The 22,504-nt window shown below is 36.4% G+C and overlaps 1 protein-coding gene and 1 long non-coding RNA gene across 18 annotated transcripts in view; one reads left to right on the plus strand and one right to left on the minus strand.

Annotated features, from left to right (window-relative positions):
* The window catches only part of LOC144377075 (uncharacterized), a 121,283-nt gene that overhangs the window by 24,975 nt on the left and 73,804 nt on the right, over positions 1-22,504 (plus strand). The window lies entirely within an intron of this gene.
* Positions 1-22,504, minus strand: part of Prmt3 (protein arginine methyltransferase 3) — a 149,514-nt gene that overhangs the window by 13,249 nt on the left and 113,761 nt on the right. For 12 of the 15 annotated variants that reach the window (XR_013437699.1, XR_013437698.1, XR_013437696.1 and 9 more), the window contains one exon: positions 133-250. Coding sequence is in view for 4 of the 15 variants with exons in the window: in XM_078046345.1 (XP_077902471.1) it covers positions 133-250 (118 nt within the window). In the remaining 11 variants the exon portion in view is untranslated. Of the gene's footprint in view, positions 1-132; positions 251-7,113; positions 11,929-22,504 lie in introns of those variants that run through there. The other 3 variants (XM_005335956.5, XM_005335955.5, XM_005335957.5) reach the window with 1 other exon arrangement.

A 22,504-nucleotide genomic window follows, 5' to 3' on the forward strand; every position in this document is an offset into this window, starting at 1 on the left:
CTTCTAGTTATTAGCATTATTAGTTTAGGTAGTGTTGTGTAAAGAGATGTTTTGAGTTATTCAGAACTTTTCCCTTGTTTCCTTACCTATTCATGTACAAGCAAAGAAAATAATATTAAATATTTTAATTACACATTGTTTGACCTTGAGCCAGGTGCCTTGGCAAACGCCTGGAAGCCTGAGGAAGCCTGAGGTGAAGGATCCGTGGAGTCTAGGAGTTCAACATCGGCCCAGACAACGTAGGGCATTCCTGTCTCAAAAAAAAAAAAATTATCTTTTTTTAATTTTTATTTTTTGGGGTGCTGGAAATGAAACCCCAGCAAGTGCTCTACCACTGAGCTACACTTCTCACCCTCTTTAATCTTCTCCAGGAAACTTTAATTATATGTGCAAGTAGTTTTCAGACACTCACCAGTACAACACTGTTACAGAGCTGGGGTCTTCTGAGGAACTGAGGTAGCAGGAGAACCCCCTCTTCAAACCTGATTCTAGTGATCAAGTCAGAAAGATTTCAGATCCTGTCCTCAGAGGAACAAGAATGATTTATTGAAGGGACAGGGAAAGGGAACACTCTCAAGGGAGAGAGGGGTCCTCTCAGAGAGGAGAGGGACAGCATCTTACACTCCAGTTTTATTGGGGGTCTCAGGGAAGTTTCCAGAGAGTCCCACCCAGGTCCACCTCTTGACTTTTGACTGGCAACAGGATGACATCAGACTTTCAAGTCCCCACTGCCATGACAACTCTATGTCACCTTGTCCCATGATGAGCAGTTCTACTTGGATTCTTAATCATTTTTACAGAATCTGGTCTGTGAGTCACAAAAGTCTCTCCCTTTAAGGTAACTTGGATTCCTTTTATGAACACTGTTTCCTGCCTGCATTTAACAGGCAGTTTGCTGAGGAATGGGACATATCCTGTCCACTTAGGCCAGGCAGGGATGCAAGTAAATTCTATTCAAATGTCTACAAAATGACCCTCCTTATGCAAACTCAGAGTTTGTGAGCTCAGACCATTCGATGGCCTAAGTATAGATGATAAAATAAGTATTTGTCATCTTGGCACTATGTATATTAGTGGAGAGAGAAAGAAAATAAAAAACATAAGTTGGTAAAATATATTGGATGGCAATAAATGCTGTGAGGAAAATGAAGCGGGGAGGCAATGAGGAGTGTGCGAGATGGGTTTTGTGATGTTAAATTGATCATTGACAAGACCGCATCAAGAAACCAGATTCAGTTGGAGGTGGCACACACCTGTAATCCCAGTGATAGGGGGGCAGTTCGAGGCCAGTCTTAACAACTTAATGAGACCTGTCTGGGAATGTGGCTCAATGGTTAAGTGCCCCTGGGTTCAATCCCTGGTACCAAAACAAAACAAAACTAGCTTCTGAGTGGATAACTGTTTGTGGGAAGGAGCCTTTAGGCAGAAGGACTAGCCTCAGCCAGAAGTGTGCTTGTCACTTATATGGAAGGAAAAGAAGGAGAAGCTAGCAAGGGCGGGGGTGGGGGTGGGGTGGGTGGTGATGGTGGTGGGGGGAGTGTGTGGGTGTAGTGGGTCATGGTTTGGGAAAGTTAGTAATGGGAGGGAGCTCCTGTAGGGCTTTGTAGGCAAACGTCAGGACTCAAGCTTTTATTCTGAGTGAGATGCGAAGCCTATGAAAGTGTCTGAGTAAAGGAACAACAGGCTGATTTCTATCTTAAGAGGATGACTTTGGTGTATTGAGACAAGATAGGGGTATGGTGGGGTAGGTGGGAAGCAGAAAGACCAAATAGAGTCTTGTAATAATCTAGGTCAGTGGTCCTCAAACAATTTTCATTTCAGGATCCTTTTTATTTTTCAAAATTGAGGACCCCCAAAGAGTTTTTAAGTGAGTTACACTTATTAATATTTACTATATTAGAAATTAAACAGAAAATGATTACTAATGCATTAAAATAAGCCTTTCATATTAACAGAAATAACTTTTTTATAAAAATAACTATTTTTTTTCAAAACAAAAATATTTGCTGAGAAGAATAGCAGTGTTCAGCATTTTTAGAAATCTTTCTTTTCACAGAATGCAGCTAGAGTCTCACAGCTGCTTCTCCAGCCAGTCAGTGAAGGATAAGCTGTTTCTATTGTGTATCAAAGAATATATGACCTCATACAGAGCATCTTCTTCAATATTAAGCCAAAATGTGACAGACATCACTTTCCTCAAGGTCAACTGTATGGACTCTTAAAGCACATCAATAAGCTTTTTCTTTGTAATACTAAAATATAGTGATTTAGCTCGGCACAGAAGCATATACCTATATGATCCTAGCCACTGGGGAGGCTGAGGCAGGAGAATTGCAAACTCAAGGCCAGCCTCAGCAAATTAGAAAGACTCTGGCTCAAAATAAAAAAAATAAAAATAAAAAGGGCTGAGGACATAGCTCAGTGTAGAGTGCCCCTGGCTTCACTCTCTAGAAAATGTAAATAAATAAAAATAATAAATAAAATAAAATCCAGTGGCTTCTCATGCCCTTGAATGGATATTTATAACATTCATTTGGGAGAAAAAATTATTAGTTCATGGAGTTATTCAGATCTTCTGGATGTTGACATATTTTATTACACAGTATTTAATAACTCACATTTGTTATTATTACTACTAATCTCAAAGTCCTTAAAAATCGGGAAACCCTCAGGCTCACAGTCATGGATATGTGTTTCCAAAAGTCAAATTTTAGCTTGAAAGCTAACAAATAAACTACCAGTTATTTTACTTGAAGTGATAAGCTCACTTTTTTCCGTTACAGAAAATGTCTGCCATGGCTTGTCTATATCAGTCATTCTTTCTTTTTCTTTTCTTCTTCTTCTTTTTTTTTTTAAATTTTATTAGTTGCTCAAAACATTACAATGATCTTGACATATCATACATTTGATTCAAATGTGGTACGTAATCTTATTTTTCCACGTGTACAGATTGCAGGATCACATTGGTTATACAGCCACGTTTATACATAGGGCAATAGTATCTATTGTATTCTGCTACCCTTCCTATCCACCCCCTCCTCTCCCCTCCCCTCCCCTCCCATCATCTCTTGCTATCCAATCTATTGTGACACGTTTCTCTCTTTTTTCTTCCCCCTCACACCATCTTATATGTAATTTTGCATAATTCTTCTTTTTTTTTTAAAAAAATAGCAGTCATTCTTTTAAGTGAAAATGATGTTCCATAAAAAATGTATTTAGTTCAGCTCTCAATTCAGTTGTCCCAGAGAAAGATATTATTTCAGTATGCAGCAAAAAAATGCTTGTTGGCATTATATAGACTATTAAAAGACATAAATGTAAGGATCAATATTTAATAAAATTAATGTTTTTTAATGCTCTATAGGGGATGAAGAGTGCATGTGATGATATACAATGGTCATTAGTATAGTTTGATGTCCTTAATTGTGGGAGGGAACAGCAATTTTACCATTATTTTTTGTACCATGGTACAAATGTCAATATTGTGAAAGAGTGTTTTAGTACTATGGCAAAATAGTTTTGCTTTTCTGGATTGCCAGCAAGGGAATCACTAAGAATCTGTTAACCACATTTTGAGAACCAAGATCTGAGTGAAAGACAATGGTTGTCTGGAGTAGGGTGGCAACAGTAGGGGGAGTGAGAAATCTTTGTTTCTGGATGTATTCCAAAGGTGCATCCTATAAGACTTACTAATTAGCTTGGACGTGGAGTGAGAGGGTCAAGGATGACTTTAATGTTTCTAGCCTGAGCTACTAAAAGAAAGAGTTCCATTCAATGAGATGGAGACAGCAGGAGCAGAGTCTGGGGAATGAAGAATGCACTTTGAATATGTTCAGTCTGAGATGCTCATTAGACATCTGCACAAACATGTCACACAGGCAGTTGAATCTAGGAGATTGCAGTCATCACTAGCTAGCTAATAAGACTGATGAAATCAGCAAGGAGTGGCAGAGAAGAGGTCCCAGGACTAAGGTGTGAACATCTGAACCATGAGAAGATGAGGGGAAGCCACTAAAGGGAATTGGAGAGTGGCCAGGAGGGAGGAGAGTGGGGAAGGTCAGGAGTCTCCATCATACAGGACAGAAAATTCCTTCTTCCGGTCTGGAGACTGACAGCCTGAGCCCAGAGTGCTGGCATGGTCAACGACGCCCTCTTTCAGGTTGTAGACCCTTGACTCGACTTTTCATGGTCTTCTCACTTGGCAGAAAGAGGATGAGATAAGGACACTACTCCCATCTGTGAGAGCTCTACCCTCGTGGTTTAATCACCCCTAGGCCTCACCTCCTATTACCCTCACACTGGGAGTTAGGATCTCAACATCTCATTTTGGTGGCTGGACATGAACTTCCAGTCCATAACCCCAAGCAGTGTGTCAAGAGGAGCATGAACATCAGCATCAGAAGACAAGTGAAATGACAGCTGAGAATTGGCCATGGAATAAGTGACTGGTGACCTTCGGGAGAGTAGTTTGAAAGGTGTGGCAGAGGCAAAGGCTCAAGGGAGGTTTGTACTTGGATGTTATCAGCATCTTTATTCTTAACAGCTGCAACCTGGAAACAGCCCAACTGTTCATGAACAGGTGAATGGAGAAAAAAATAAACAGTATGCCATCTACAAAGTGGAATAGTATTCAGAAATAGAATGGACTACTGATTCACAATATAGTGAATCTCAAAAAGCACTGAGCCGAGAAGCCAGAAACAAGAACGTGCAGCGTGTGCTCCCCTTTACTTACAGTTGTCTGAGTCCCAAGTTCAGGTGTGGAAATTTAATGACCAATGTGATGCTAATAAGGTGTGGGCCTTTAAGAGGTGATTAGACTCCATGGCCTGCTCCTCAGGAATAAATGGAACCCTTATGAAAAGCCTCATGCAGCCTTACTTAAGGTCTCTAGCCTTTTCTTCCTCTGTGGGGACAGGCATCCTCTCCTTCAAAGATACAGCAAACAGGAGTCATCATGGAAGAAAGGAACAGCCCTCCCCAAATGAACCTGCTGGGACCTTGATATCCCTTTCCTCCAGAACTGTAAGAAAATCAATTTCTGTTCTTTATAGATTGCCCAATCTGCAGCATGATTAGTCACACAAATGGGCAAAGACAGTATTTGAAGTTCTGAAATAGGCAAAACAGGTTTATATTGGTAGGAATCAGATTAGTGGTCACCTGGGAAGGAGAGTGGGATAAGTTTTGACTGCAAAGTGGCACAAGAAAATTTTATGGTATGAAGGAAACGTTCTAACTCATAACAGGGGTGATGGTTCCCTGGGTGTATGCAAATCATCATACTGTTCACTTAAAGCTTGTGCACTTTATTATATACAACATATAGCTCAAATGTTGGGAGGAGAGAAAAAAGTGAACAGACTCTTTGAGGGGATTCAAGGAAAGAGGAAACTAGAAATATTGCAGAAGAGGGAGGGGGAGATGTAGTCAGGAGAATTTTTTTTTTTTTTTTAAGATAGGAAAAATGACAGCCCAATTGTATGCTAACTGGGGAAGAGCAGAGAGAGAAAATCTGATGATACAAAGGAGAAAGAGGAAGGAGGAAATACAGAAGCAACATCTTTGAGAAACTGAAGAAGCCCAGGGAGCAGGGCCAGCCTTGACCAAAAGTCCTGAAGTCCACCAGGTGGGAAGGCATGATGGGACAATGTTGCTGGGAGTGTGTGAACCTGTGGACCTTCCTCCTGATGGGTTCTGTTTATAACAAGGATTTCAGCTGAAAGTAATAAGGAAGGGGGAGGTCCTGAAGGTCTTAAGTTATCAAATAGCTCACGAAAGAGAATCAGAGACTAAATGAACCAGGGAACCACGGACTGATTTCCAGGTTGTCTATGAACCACTTGAGATTAGGGAGCATGAACTGGAGAGAACCTGTCAGCATGGTTCAGAGTTTTGCTCTAGCCTCACTGAGCTCACAGGTGCCATCACCGGTTGGAATTAAAGCAGGATGGTGGTTTAGCCCAATGTATAGGAAAGGGAAGTAAGGGAGTGCTGGAATTTAAGCTGGGCAAGGAGGGAAGTAAACATAAAGGGGCAGTGAAACTGTATTAAGAATCAAAGAATTCTGTGTTGGTGGAGTTCAGGGATCTTAAGAATTGCCATACTAAAGGAAGTGAACTGAAAAGGTAGCTACTTAGAATGACTAAGGAGTTGGAGTTTGGGGTTATGGCCAGTTCTAAAATTGGATGGCTGTAGGTGTGGCTGAGATAAAGTAGAAAGCAAGATCATTTGAGGGAAGTCAATAAACCAAAAGGTGAGGCTATAAAGGGTCACGCCTATGAGAAATTGGTATGGGAGGTGCTAGCAGCTAACACCTGGGGGAAGCGGGATGCCGGTGTTAGTCTTCATGAAGAGATGAAAGACATTAAGGGGGTGAAAGAGAAGGTTTGAGGGGCACCCAAAAGCAACGAAGTCACCTACCCTGAATCCAGATCTGGGGGGATGAGTGGTATGTGTGTTAAGGGTAGTTGTCATTTAAGAGGGCTGCCAAGGGAAGCAATGACCTCCATAGACAGCCAGGGACTTTGTATAAAGAAGGGGGATATACAGAACTGCATGGAGATTAGAGATGGAGGATGAACTGGGAGACCTGGGCTTCTTGGGATGACATGGATACCAATAAAGGATAGTGTGAAATTAGTCCTGATAGTCCCAAATCTATGGTTCTGAGGTTGGAAATTCTACCAGAGAGTCCTGCTAGAGATTTGTAGAGTTCTTGGGGCTTCCATATTCCATCTAAGCTAATGGGGTGGCCTGGTGGGTTCACTTCTAGTGTCAACAATTTCCAAAACTATTTCAGCTACTGTTTTATTTTTGAGACAATAATTTTAAAACTTATTAAAGTTTAGCAACAGAAACTGTGGCAGTAGAAAAACATCATTTAAATTTTTTCAATGTTTGAGCATATGTAGGCTTTTTTGTAATTAGCACAACCAAGTTTCTTGCTTTTTCCCCTTTTATTGTGAGCTTTTCCAGGTAGCCATGAGAAACTGATATCTTTATTAGATGCATAGTTTTTCATGAAGTGACTATGTCTTTACTTAAATGCCTCCTTTACTGTTAGACTATTGTTGATTTCTTTCATTTGAAATAATTACAATGAACAGTTGATAGTTTTTTCTGTATATTTATCTACACTTTGAACATGAACTGATTCACATTAGCAAGGATGTGGAGACAACAAGTGAAAGCTTAATTGTAAAGGTTAAATGAATTATAAAGATTATTTCAGAAGTGCTTTGTTTATGCATCATTCTGCTTGGAAAAGTTAGGGTAAACTTTAGAGCAAGAAAACACTCAAATTTAGAGAACAGGTGAACCTCCAAGCCAAGAGAGCTTTGTTGATGATGGGGAAGGGCTCATTATACACCTTGCCATGGTCTCTAGGATAACAATGGGGTGGGGAAGATAAGAGGCCAAAACCCGCTGATCTAAAACAAACTCCCCAAACTTCTTAGAGACCCAGAAGCCAGTGAGGCTAAATCCTTTCTTTAAACTCACAAATCAAGCTGGGTGTGGCGGGGCTGAGGCAGGTGGATCACAAATTCAAGGCCAGCCTCAGCCACTTTGTGAAATCTCCTTTCAAAATGAAAGCAGAAAGGAGGGCTGGGGGTGTTGCTCAGTGGTAGAGCAATCCTGAGTTCAATCCCCAGTGTTTTTTTTAAAGCTCATAAATCATTAGTTATTTTGTAACCTATGGGTGGAGTTTTATCTTTAACTTTGAAACTTTTTTTTTTTTTTTTTAACTAGGAATTGAACCAAAGAACACTTTACTACTGAGCTACATCCCCAGACCTTTCTACATTTTTTTTTTTTTTTGGTACCAGGGATTGAACTCAAGAGCGCTCTACCACTGAGCCACATCCCCAGCCCTATTTTGTATTTTATTTAGAGACAGGGTCTCACTGAGTTGCTTAGTGCCTTGTTAAGTTGCTGAGGCTGGCTTTGAACTGGAAATCCTCTTGCCTCTGTCCTCCAGAGGGGCTGGCATTAAAGGCCTGGCTTTTCTACCTTTTGAGACAAGGTCTCACCAAGTTGCTTAAGGTCTCACAAAATTGTGGCTGCCTTCAAACTTGCTATCCTCCTGCCTCAGCCTTGACTGCTGGTATTCCAGATATGTGAAAAGTCCTTTTTGCACATTTTTGGTCCTGTTAGAACTTTGTACACTAAGTCAATCAGGTACATCTCATTTTGCTAATCTCCTTGTAATCAAACGTTACAATTCAGACATCAGTTTCATGTATATAAATCCTGTATTTTTTTTTAAAACTAGGTTGTTTTGGCATCTTCAATGGCTCCACATTAGACAAATTAAAAAAAAAAAAAAAACCCAAACCTTGTAATCTGTTTTCTGTGTCCATCTCCTTTATCATGACTGTTGAGTCATATGAGAAAATACTCTTTTCTCTGATCCACTATATCTGAAAATAGACGCATTACTTTTTCTAGGTAAATTTCCTTTACAGATTATAAATCTCATTTAAATGTTTCACTTGGAATTTACCTCTATCATCACCTCTCAATTCTAAAAGGTAACATGTACTCTAAATACCATTATTGATCTAACCTGCTGCCCTTACAAGTGTGAAAAGGTCAGTTTCAACAAACCAAGCAATAGGCAAGGAGTTGGAAAACTTTAAATGACCAGGTAGGAATACTTTCAGCTTTGTGGGCCATAGGATGTCACATTATTCAACTCTGCAGGACAAAGGCAGCTATAAAAAATGTAAACCACCAAGTGTGGCTGTTCCAATAAAATTTATTTACCAGAACAGGCAACAGGGTGGGTCTGGCCCCACAGCTATAGTTTGCCACACTTTCAGTAAACATTTGACCTTGCCTCTCATCATAAATTGGTGTCTCTGGAAGAGTTCTAATCTATAGCAAGTATAGATTAAATTTGTAAAGTGCTCTTTTCAGTTTTACAACTAACTGAAGTATGTCTGAAACTCTGTGACCAGGCTGCACACTTGGCATGTTTTTGTTATTCTGGTACATGAGAACAGTGGAATCTTGGGCATTTGGGATATATGCTATAGATCAGCAATTTGTCAAAAATCCTGGCATGGCCAGCAGAGAGGAGTGGTATATCAGCTATTCTCTTGTGGAATGGTCTCAGCAGTACTGTTACCTTTTTTCCTCCCTCTGAAAGCATGGTTGCTGAGACTCCTGTGAACTAATCTCAAATCAGTAACTTCATGAGACATTTTAGTTATTCTACTTTGAGAAGTAGGGTGCTGAAGGCCACTCTGGAGAAGCAAGGTCCTTACTCTTCTCTATACCCTCTTGGGCTTATTTGAAAATTAAACTACTGTACTGTTTTTTTTTTTTTTTTCAGTGTCCTGTAGGACTGGGAGTGCAGCTCAGTGGTAGAGGGCTTGCCCACATGAGCAAGGCCTTGGGGTCGATCCCTGGCAAAAAATGGAGTGTGTCTTACTGCAGCTCTGGCTATTTACTGAACAATTTTGTGTAATGCGCACACCTGCTTGAGTTGTTTTCTTGCAACACTTCTTCCAAAGTGCTCTCTTCAGAACACACTGTTCTGCATACAGATGACTATCATATACCACACTTGGAGGAGCCTCACACATTACAATATAATCATGTTAGTTTTCACAAAGGAAACCAGGAGAAAAATGCATTTTCTTATTAGAAACAAATTGGTATCTATAAATGCTCATCTGCCCACAGCCTGAAAGGACACTGTATTTATCATTGTCAAGGGCTATGAAGTACTTATTTTTCACAGCAGTTTAATGACAGAAATTCCAACTGAAGGGCGACATTTGGATGCTCATGTTCTCATAAAATGCTTAGGTACATAAATTAGAATGTCCCAGCCTGGGAAGGCGAACTGAAAAGAACAGATCTACCAACTGTAGCTAGGCTGGGAGAAGAATCATTGGGTGAAAAATCCCATGAAAACAAGTTTTAAGGAGAAATAATTTTTTGAGAAATATTTTTTTATAAATAGTAGGAAGTTATACATTTACAAAACTCACAAAATTTGTTTTTTGGCACTTAAAAAATATTCATCTTCCATCTTTACTTATTGGGTTACTCTAACTTATTCAAATTTGTATAGGAAGCCATTTAAGACAACATCTTTAAGTACTTTAAAAGAGAAGCTGAACATGGTAGTGGGCACCTGTGACCCCCGATTTCAAGGCCATCAATGGCCACATGAGACTCTGGCTCAAAATCCAAAAAGTACTTTAAATGCTCAAAATCCAAAAAGTACTTTAAATGATATCAGCAGCACATTTTCAGTAATGGTATGAATCCTGACAAAAACAAACTGGCTGCTTTAACCCAGTGAAAACGAAAATCATGCTTATGAAGGAAGATTAGTTTCAAAGGGGCTTTCTTCCCACTGCTAATTTACATTTCTGATAAAAACCAAAAGAAAAATTCTTTTTGATATAGGCTTACCATTTTAAATATTTGTTATCTTCTTGTCCATTCATGTATGAAGGCAATAGTTATTATCTGATGGAGCTAATAATTCTCAAACTAATCAAATATTGATGCTATATTCTTTGAAGGGGTGTGAATGTACAATGACTCCTAGCATTTATTTAGTGTTTTTTATGTGCCAGGCACTGTTCTAAACATCTGAAATGTATAACAAACTGCAAGCAGAAGCTGGAGCTGGTGTTTGAACACAGACACCTGAGGATGTCTTGTTTTGACAAAGAACCAGACATTTAATTTAAGTGAGGCACATGGTCCACTTCTCCTATTAAAATACCTATTTTTTAAACTGGGCAGGTGTCACACACCTGTAATCCCAGCGACTTGGGAGGCTGGGGCAAGAAGATTGCCAGTTTGAGGCCCTAAGCAACTTAGTAAGACACTGTCTCAAATTAAGCAAACAAATAAAAGGGATTGAAGATATGGCTCAGTGATAAAGCACCCCTGGGTTAAAACTCCAGTACCCTGCTCTCCCAAATCCAATTTTTTTTTTTTTAAAAAAGATTCATTTTGTCTAGAATGCTTCTGATTTGGTGTTACTACCCTGAAATATCTTTTAATGCTAAGAGTTTTGTATATTTTATTGAATATTTTTCATTTTCCATTTCAAAATGAATCAATTGCAAATGACATAATTTTACAGAGATTTAAATGTACTAATAGTTACATATATAACCTTTGCACATCTAGTTTGAAAAACATAATGTTAGTAAATAGGAGCACATTTATCTTATTTTTAAAAAACTTCTATGAAACCTAGGATCAATATATTTGAAATTAGATTTCCTGGGTAATGCTAGAAGTCTATGGCTAAAGAATATTCACAAAGAAGGAATAAACTACAAAATGAGAACTACAGCATGTGAGATAGGATGGTCAACTATGATATCCTCAAATCTGATTTGTAGAAGGCCAATACTTGCTTTCAGTTCCTTACGCTTGTTCTTTAACATTATATTCTGATATTCTCAAATAATACAACTAAAAACTATTGCTCCTTACAGAGAAAACCTGCAATAAAATGTGTGCTTCCCTGTATAACTAGTTTAATAAACATTATCTAAAAACTAGTATATTAATTTAAAATTTATAGTAGGAAACTTACTAAAAGCAAAAAAGGACTATCACTGAAAACAGGCCCATCTGAGGGACTGCATTTGGCTAAATCTGGCTAAGCAGACTTCTAAGAATACAGTAACTATGCACCATGAGGATAAGCAGGTCCCTGCCCTGGGTGATACGTGAGCTTCTCTTGCCTCCCTTACTGAGAAGTCTCACGAAGGCAGGATCTGCTTCCTATGCCCACACTAAAACTTGCAAGTTGTGCTTTTTATAGCTTTTTTCACTGGAGACCATAAGTTTGAGTTGAATTATTCAATGTGACTGTCACAATGAGAGAACGAGGATCTTTCTTATTCTTATGAACCGTGATCTTTCCTTTCAAGACTTCACCTATAAAAGAAAGGCAAGAAAAAAAAAAAAAAAAAAAGGTTAAGAATTCAAGAAATACAGTCTAGTAGAAAAGTTCAAGATACCTATCAATTTCCTTTTTGTGTGTGTGTGTTGATGTTTCCCTAATTTTTAAACATTTTTATTTATTTTTAAAATTAATAGACTTCATTTGTTAGGGCAGTTTATTTTATGTATTTTTAAACAAGACAAGAACTAACTACAATGATAGTATCAAATCCTTGAGAAAGAGTGCAGAACCACAGTGGTCATGCAGGGTTAGGGAGCAGTTTTATTAAACTCTTGAACAGAAGGCTGTATGGTGGGTTCTGGGCATAGAGAAAACCAAATGAGAGGATCCTGTCCACAAAGAGTTCATGATCAAGGGTGAAAGAAATAGCTATTATCAATAATTGCATGACAAGCTTGTGTCTAAAAGTGTGCTGGAGGTGAGGATGGTTGGAAAGCAAGAAAGGGCAGTTTCATGAGAATCAGTGACGTATCCAAGGGCAGGGCTAAAGTCATGGCTAACCAGACTTAGAGTATATATGTAATGGCAGTTATAAGGGACAGAAACCATGTACAATGAGCTTTCAGTGAATGGCATTTTGAGGAAAATCAGATGGGAAAACTTACATTACATATCTGTTTAAAGGCAAAGGCCAAGTTCCTAAACACTGATTGTCCTTTTTTTATTCCAAAATGGAATTATTTATGTGCTTCTGATATAAATAAATACTTCTCATTTAATTTTTTTTCATCCATTTGTGAAGAGTTATTTAAAAATAACAAGAGAGATTGCTCAGTTGTAACTGATCATCATTCCTTGCTTTAATGAGAGTAAGATCACACCAACAGAATTAGGAATAGCTTCATAATCTGGGTAGACACTATGAGACTTCAAGTAAGAGGACTGAGGCATCCTCGTAAATACTTAACAAAATACTTAATAAAACAAACAACCACAAAACAAAATAGCCACAAGCAAAATCTAACAAAACCACTGAATTGATATTTTCAGAATATAATGATCCCATTACTGTCCCATTCTATATACATTTTTGCAAAAAAGGTGAGACACGTACTTTAATGCAAAATTAAGAAATTAAAGAAGAAATAATGTAGTACAAGGTACATTCCATTCAGTAAAATATAAAAAATGATTTTAAGTTCAGTCATAAATTAATGTGTACATGTGGCTTTAGCTTTTATATCTAATTTACTCCTCTATATTAATTTTTTTTTTTTAGTTTTTGATAGACCTTTATTTTATTTATTTATATGTGGTGCTGAGAATTGAACTCAGTACCTCACATGCCAGGCAAGTGCATCACCACTGAGCCCTAGCCCCAGCCCCAGCCCCAGGCCCAGCCCCTTATTCCTGTATATTGTTAAGAAAATGAAATAAATGCCGTATTTCATATGCTATGCTCTGTGGGAGACCAACCTTACACGTGACTGAGTCACGCTCCCTGGCTGGGTGCTGAGGTGCTCAGTCACAGAAAGGTGGCAGAGCTTTCCCCACCCTTCTTGGGTTCGAGGGTCAATGTCTCGTGCATGGCTATGTCTTGCTATCACCCCATGGGTGAAGCTATGCTCACCTGTTCCTTTGTAATATAACCCCTTGCCCTGTTTAGGATAGAATCTTCCATGGAAGTGCATTGTGTGTGTGTCCCCTTCTCTTACTGTGCCCTTGGGTGTGGCCTACCCAGATGTCCATCAACCTGCTGACAGTGGACATCATGAAGATAGACTCAGCCCCCTGAAACCTGACCCCTTGCCTCATTTGAATAGCTTCTCCTCAATAAAAGGGGTCAGTGCATGCTCAGGCTTTCTCTCTCTCTCTCTCTTCCTGCGGACCCTTAAGATCAGAGGAGCCTTCACAGTGACCCCAAAGAAAAATGTATATGTGTCTCTTGTGTGGTTATTTTGCACAGCCCAGTTAGCCCAGTTTACCTGGAGTGACCTCTGAGCCTTTTAATCTCGAAAACAGAAACCTGGCAATGCTCACAATAGCATTCTTGGGAGAGTACCAGTAACATGGCCTTCACAGTGTTCATGCAATCATTAAGTAATAATAATTGATAATATTTATTCAACACTTATTTTGTTCCAGCTCTGAGAAAATAATCTTTATAGCTTTAAATCTAGTATAATAAACAGGAAAGAGTCTAAATTTTACTACCCTGTGACATCTTTTTGTAAAGACAGTCACTTGCTTATAAAAACATTAATATTTAAGTTCATATACTTTAATACATATTATCTGTTAAAGAAATGATTTAGGGAAGAAATAAAGTCAATATTTTCAAACATTTGAAAATTTTCAATTTTGAACACAGATAATATTTAGCTTTTATCAACATTTTTAAACTTCTATTTTATACCAACAACCTTACCTTGAATTTACTATTTATAGATACTGAAACAGGGAAGGAATGGCAATTTTATGTTAAACTGACATTGTTTTAATAAGTACATGATGGAGAACAGTAATTATGAACTTGCATACTGGGTTTCACTTACATTTTGAATTTTTAACACTGAAGACAACTGTTGATTTTTACAATTTAATGGCTTGTTTCTTCTCACTTATTAACAGTATATCTTAGTGTAACTCATCTAATTTAGTTAATGTTTTATAAAGGAGTTCATATGTATAAAAAGACAGATAATATTTGAGGTTCACAAATAATAAAATGACCTCCACGAATCCAACAAGGCTCAGAACCTCACCAACACTAATGAAACCTCCTACTGTGTCCCTCTACCACATCCCCCCTTTTTTTAAAAAAAAAAAAATTTTTTTTAGTTGTAAATGGACATAATCTTTCTTTATTTATTTTTGTGGTGCCGAGGATCGAACTCACTACCTCACACGTGTGAGGCAAGCACTCTACCAACTGAGACATAACCCCAGCCCCCATATCCCTCTTTTTTATGAGGCAACCAGAACTTTTTTGTTCCATTACCTATTCAAAATAATTTTATTTCATGTAGGTGTACCCTTAATATCTGTGTTGCTTAGTTTAACAATATACTATTTAGCATTTATATGCTCTAAAACGTACAAAGCAATGTAAAATGTACTGTATTTCTTCCATGGCTTGCTTATTTCATTCAGTGTTTGAGATTAATCTGAGGCAAGTAGCTACAGTTCACTCATGTTCCCAATGGTATTGTATTAAGCTGTATTAATGACTGCTATTTATCCATTCTTTTTGAATTATTTTGTTTCTTATTATACAAAAATGCTATAACGATTCCTATATATAGACATGTGTCATGTAACAACATTTTGGTTGGAGATGGACCACACATATTGTGTAGGTAAGGGAATAGCAGGTTCTATCATCTAGGTTTCTGTAGTTACACTCTGAGATTTGCCCAATGATAAAATCACCCAACAACATACATCTCAGAACATATGCCTGTTAAGAGTCCCAGGACTGTGTCCGTACTACAAGAATGTCTCTTTGTAGTATAGGAAATAAACTGCTGGATTATAGGGCATATACATGTTGAAATTACCACATAAAAACCAAAAAGCTATTAGTAAATTCAACATCAATTCATAAAAAGTCTATCATTAACATAGGAATAAAAAGAGTAACTTCCTTAGTCTTTATTAAAATCTGAAAGAAAACATGATAAAAAGCAAATATAGTGCCACTTAAAGTGAGAACACAGCAAAGATGACACCATTGCTAAATTACTTATATTCTTAAATGCTCTACATAAGCATATGACAAGAACTAGAATAAATTAGATACATTGTTAGGGAGAAAAAGATAAAATTAATTGCAGATGCTATTTTCAGTGAAAGAGTTGGAGAAATCTAATGTAGAGTTTGGCTAAATAATTGGCCTATGCATTGTAGGGTAAAACTCCATGGTTCTGAGCAAAAACCCAACTCCTAGGGAGCAATAAGCCAAATAATTCCCACAGCTTGGGCTTATTTGGAGATGTTTGAATTCCATGCAGCCAGGAAAGAAGGAAACTGAACAACTGTTAATGTTTTGATTTCGGAAGAAGTATCCGGTTTTGCTTCAGCACTGGAGCTAAACCACTCTGAATAAAGGCTACTCTTGGACTCCCTAACAAAACTTCAAAAGGATCTTAGTAAAGATTAACTACTTGCCAAAGCAAACTTCAATACTTTCTCTTTTTTTTTTGCTGTACCCGCTATTGAATCCAGGTGTACTAATTTGATCAGGCTGGCATTGAACTCTTTTTCAATCAAAAGAGAAAAATCATGGTTGTTTCATGAAGTGTAGTCTTTCATGATAATAGCTCCTCAGCAAGCCAGGAACAGAAGCAATCTTCCTCAACTTGATAAAGGGAATCCATGAAAAAGTGCAGATATACTGCTGTTAATGATGAAGACGGAATGCCTTCTTCGTTGGCCTCAGAGTGAGGCAAGGAGGAGAATTTTCACTACTAGTACTCAGTATCCCATCACTGTCCTTGTCAGGGTATAAAGAGATGGGCGGGGACTGGGATTGTGGCTCAGTGGTAGAGCGCTTGCTTAGCATGGCAGGACCTGGGTTCGATCTCGGCACCACATAAAAATAAAGGCATTGTGTTTTGTCCATCTACAGAAAGATTCATTCTCTCTCTTTCTCTCTCCTTAAAAAAAAAAAGAGAGAGAGAGAGAGAGAGGATGGGCGGGTGAGGCAACAGGTTGGAAATAAAAAATAAGTCTTCATTTGCAAACAATTGTTAGAGAGAAAATTCTAAAACAGTTTTTAAAAAAAGCTACTAGAACTAACATGTTTACCGCAGTCAAACCATATAAAGCCAAGATTATTTCCATATATTAGCAATGAAGAATTAGAAACTTCAAAAAACAAAAATATATACAATAGTTTCAAAACAGCACAAAATACTTAAGGTAAATGTATCAACATATGTCCATGATTTATTCACATAAAACTGAAAAAACTCTAAAGAGGATCCAAGTAAGTGGGGAAATATTTTGTTTGTGGACGAACGAGTCAATATTGTGAAGATGACTATTCTTTTGGGCCTATAGATTTAACATAATCCTAATCCTAGGATATACAGGCTTTTCTTGCAGGTAAAAATGTACATGCTTATTTAAAACTGGACATGTAAATATAAATTCTAGGATAGCCAAAACAATTTTGAGAATGAAAAGCAGGAGGACTCATAGTGTCCTAAAAACACACAGTAATACAGATCAGTGGAACAAACAAGAGCTCAGAAATAGACCTATACATATGTGGTCCATTATTTTTTCACAAAGAAGTCAAGGTAGTTAAATGGAAAAAGAATAGTTATTTTGAGAAATGATAATGGAGCAACTGAATATATATTTGGGAAAAGATGAATCATTAACTCTAACATGAAACAGATTATAGACCTAACTCTAAAAAGCAAAACTAGAATTTTTCAAAGACATTAAATCTTTGTGATATTAGAATAGGCTAAGGTTTTAAAATTGGGACACAAAAGCACAAGCAACAAATTATCTGACTTCATCAAAACATTAAAAATTGCTATTCTTTAAAAGTTACTAAGAAAATGAAAAAACACACCAGGAATGGGGATAAAAATATTAGCAATACATATACCCGACAAAGAACTTTTAACAATGTACACAAATGATTCTTACAACTCAATAAGTAGACCAATAATCTCCTTAGAAATTAAGTAAAATGTTTTATAGAAACCTCACAAAAAAGAAATGGACAGCCAATAACTATATGAAAAGATGCTCAACATCATTAATCATCAGGCAAATGTCAACTAAAAACAGATATAAATATATACCTAATGGAATTGCTTATATTAAAATGACCTTCTATGTAAGTGTTGCCAAGGATGCTGAGCACATAAACTCACAATTGTGTTAAGAATGTTAAATAGTACAGCATTTTGAAAAAAATCTGTCAGTTTCTTATCAAGTGTTAAAGACTAAGTAATTTCATTTCTAGGTATTAACCCAAGAGAAATGGGAACACAGTCTGCACTAATATTTTTTCATATGAAATGTTCCTAGAAACTTTGTTCACAATGGCCCCTAACTGAAAACAATCTTAAAGTCTACCAACAGGTGAATGTGTAAGTTGTGGTATGTTAATACAACAAAATACTAGGTGGCAATAAGGAACAAAGTAATGATACACAGATGAATTTCAAAAAAGAAAGCTAAGTAAATGAAGCTAGAATACATCGGAATAATTTCACAGATATATAACTCTAGAATAGAGAATTCTTGAATTCAGTGACAGTCCGCATCAGTGGGGGTCTTGCCTTCTTGGAACTGGGAGTTGGGGAGCTGATCACACAGGGGACTGATGGAAATGTGGTGGTGTAGACATTTGTCAAAACTTATCAGACCATAAAATTAAAGCAAATTTTTTTATCATATGTAAATTATAGCATGATAAAATGATTTGAAAAAAAATGTGATGCTTTAAAAAATACAAAAATAAAACATAGAAGAAAAATTAGAGGATCCATTATAGAGATTCATCAAATTAAGTAAGGCATTTTAAATCACTGAGGATTCAATACAATTGGGTAAATACAGTACAGTAATATAATCTATTTAGTATAAAACCAAAAGAAAAGGTCAACAGGTTTAACTATATAAAATGAAAAAAAAATCTATACAGCAAGTTAGTTTAAAGAAAAAAAAAGAAATTAAATGTTGCTGTCACTTCTTAAAGTAGTGAACATTAAAAAAAAGTTTGAATTCTGAATTAATTCCTTAAGATGGAATATCAGGTATGCCTCTTCATAAAATAAATTCCAGTTTTATATTTCTGCCACCTTCACAGCACTGTATGTTATTAGAAGCCAAACAAGCAAAAAGAAACAACAAAAACACTGTTATCTAGCTAAACAAACAAAAAAACTTTCCAAAATTTGATTGCTCTGATTTGCTTTTCAGTGATTACTAAAGGCGATGGGCATTATTTAAAATGTTTAACCACCATCTAAAAAAAAGTTTGGTGCGTTTACTTTTGTGATTTTTTTTTTTGTTGTTGTTGATGTAGATGAGGTATTGCTGCAAATAAGCCTTTTAATGCATTTGCTCTAATGGTTGCTGCTCTTTCATTAGGTTGCATTTGATGTGTTTGAAAAAACTAAGTTACCTTGTTTGTTAATGTTTCAGTCAATCCTTAGAGTAAGAGTCAAAATGAAAATGTTCCATGCTGCTTATATAGCAGAATATCAAAATTCTTAATTTCAGGTTCAAGTGATATAAGAGGATTTCCTCCATTTGGAAAAATAGTCCAAGTCAAAATAAATTAGTAATGAATATTTCTGTTTTAAGTTTTCACAGAAGACAAAATTTTAAGAATTATTAAAAACAAGATATCTGAAAAAGCAAAATAACATGAATTGTCTAATATATACAAGGAGCTACAGCTATTTTCGTGTCTTAAAATATGAGTAAAATATTTTTTTCATAATGTTAATTTCCGAGATTAGGATGTACACACACACTTATTTAAGTTAATTAAATGGCATGGAGGGTCACAATAATAAACATATTAATTCATACTGCTGAACTCCCTTCAATTGTTCAGGCCTAACTGAAGTGGCTGCAACACCAGGATAGATCAGGGTAATTAATCAGTGTCAAATAGATACAAAATGACGGATGTTGTTGAAAGTGGATATTGTGGGGAGTTCTGAAAAAAGCACTGGAGAACTGAGCTGTATTCTTGAGTTTATCACTGGCAGACAGCTATTAGTGTATCACACAGCGCTGCAGTTCAGTCAAGAACAAAACTGATTTCAACTGTTAGACTCTTTTTTAAAATTAATTTCTTGCAGGACAATGAAATATCATTTTCCCAGAAGAAAAGAAAAATACAACAATCATTCTTGTTACCATTAAAGCGGAGTAAAAAAATGAACGAAACCCTTGATTTCTTCATCACATAAAAACTTATACCATGTGTACATATTCAAAGAGATATAAATAGCCTGCCTGATTTTTTTTTTTTTTTTTGGGTAGTGGTGATTGAACCCAGGAGCACTACCACTGAGATACATCCCCAGTCCTTTTTATATTTTTATTTCGAGACAGGGTCTTACTAAGTTAGCCAGGCTGGCTTTGAACTTGTCCTCTTGCCTCAGTCTCTGAGTAGCTGGGATTACAGCGTGTGCTGCTGTGCCCAACCTTATCTTAATTTTATTCTTAAAGCAAAATCACATGACGGGTTGGGGTTGTGGCTTAGTGGTAGAGCACTTGCTTAGTACATGATGTGAGGCACTGGGTATGATCCTCAGCACCACATAAAAAATAAAATAAAAATAAAGTAATTGTGTCCATTTACAACTAAAAATTAAAAAAAAAAGCTAAACCACAAGAAATGGATCTGGATTTTTAAAGTAAATACTACCATATAAACTTGTAAGATAAAATTTTACATTATTTGTAAAGAAGATATACCCTACATTGAAAGAAAGTGTTCTCTGCTTTAAATCTACTCATTCTGGGAAGCGGATCCTTTGGTCCCACAATACTAAAAGTGGTTCAGATGTTATTGAGTACTTTTATTTGGAACTATTTTTAGCACTAGGTTGTAATAAAACAACAAAAACAATAAACTAAGCCAAAATAGATATGCTCATTATTTTATAGTTACATTGTGCTTTTAGCAAAGTGCATTTTACCTGAATTCTTAACATTTTTTTAATGCAAAGTTCTTAGCCTGAGAAATTCTCTATGAATGTTGCCTTTCCTTATTTTCTAAATATAGAGTCTGTCTCTAAGGATAGATTTACCACTATCAAAAAGACTAAACATTATACATACATACCAACTTAAGCAGAACAACGTACAGAAATGTTTATAATATTTTGCTTATTAAAAAAAAAGACTCTTTCTTGTCATCTGACAAGAATGTGATGGTACATGCCTATAATCCCAGTAGCTTGGGAGGCTGAGGCATAGGACCACAAGCTGAAGATCAGTCAAGGAAAATTTAAGAGCTCCTATCTCAAAATATAAAACAAAAAGGGCTGATGATAATAATAGCTCAGGGATAGAGAGCACCCTGGGTTCAGCATCTAAACTTTAAAGAAAAAAATAATCTTACATTACCTTTTGGGTACCCAAAAAAGCCTCATATACATGGTAAAAATCTCCCAACTAGACTCCTGATTTTATAGCACACTGAGTAAAAAACTACTCTTAATTTAAACCTAACTACAGAGAACTCTTTTCAGCCACACAAAAATCAATCTGAACACTAAGTCAAGTACCATATGAAATTTCTCAGAACATCAGAGTTGGCAAACTGGGCCAACCATAGCAGCCAGCTAAATTCCATTGGCATAGTATCACTTAAACTGACTACAGGAAATTAAATTTCAATGACCATGCAATTATTGTATTTATAATTCAGCCTAATGTTTACAATATCAGATCAAAAAGGAGAGGCAAGTAACTCATCTTCTATTAGCACTCTTTATCACAGCATACTGAGATGTTATAACACATATGTAAGCAAATAAATTGATTTGGGAGAACAAAGAAAGGTGGAATTAACTTTCTGGGGACAGTGAAGAAAGATTTACAGAAATGAGCTGAGTTGCAAAGGGTAAATTGGAATTTATCAAGTAAAAGTGGTCAGAACAGCTTCCTAGGTAGAAGACACCTTGGACAAAGGCAAGGAGGAAGAAGACATAGGAAAGTTAGCTGAAAAGGGACCAGTGTGTATAGCTAGAGCATATGGGGTTTTGAAAGGCTGGGGGTGAAAATGATTAAAAATAATGGCCAGACTATAAACAGCCACAGTAAGGAGTTTGTGTTTTCTTCTACAGATATTTTCTGTCCAATGAATTGTTTAAAATATTAACTTTATTAAGGTGTTATTTACCCAAAATAAAGTGTGCATATTTTATACATTATAGTTCAATGTCTTGCCAACATCCACTTTCATATACTCACCACCCTAAAATCTCAAAGATTATTGTAAGTTATCTTCTATAAATTTTATAGTCTTAAGCTTTTATATTTAGATCTATAATCCACTCAGTTTTTGTGCATGTTAGTTTTTGGGTGTGGTACTAAGAATGGAGATGCATTGTTTTCTTATACGAATATTTAGTTGTTATAGCACATTTTGTTGTTGTTTTCTTATACGAATATTTAGTTGTTATAGCACATTTTGTTGTAAAGACTAGCCACTGAAATATACTGCTTTTTGTAAAATTCTAATTATACAGAGAGGTATATTTATGGATTCTCTGTGTGAAATTAATCTATATGTCTGTAGTATACTATACTATCTGAATTAATATAACATTTTTAGGAGTCTAGAAATCACACAGTACAAGATATCCAACAAGATTCTTTCTCAAAATTATGTTGGCTATTCTAGGTCTTCTGCATTTTCATATTAATTTTAGAATTAGTTTGTCAATTTCTACAAAACTGGAATTTTGATTGAATCAACAAAATTTGGGAGAAGTAACATCTTAACAATACCACTGTTCCAACTCTGAGTATTTCGTTTCATTTAATTAGTTCTTTAAAATTTCTCTCAATTTATTATTCCAAAGTTTTGAGTATATAGGTTTACTAATT

The sequence above is a fragment of the Ictidomys tridecemlineatus genome, chromosome 4, assembly GCF_052094955.1.
Source record: "Ictidomys tridecemlineatus isolate mIctTri1 chromosome 4, mIctTri1.hap1, whole genome shotgun sequence".
Lineage (NCBI taxonomy): Eukaryota > Metazoa > Chordata > Mammalia > Rodentia > Sciuridae > Ictidomys > Ictidomys tridecemlineatus.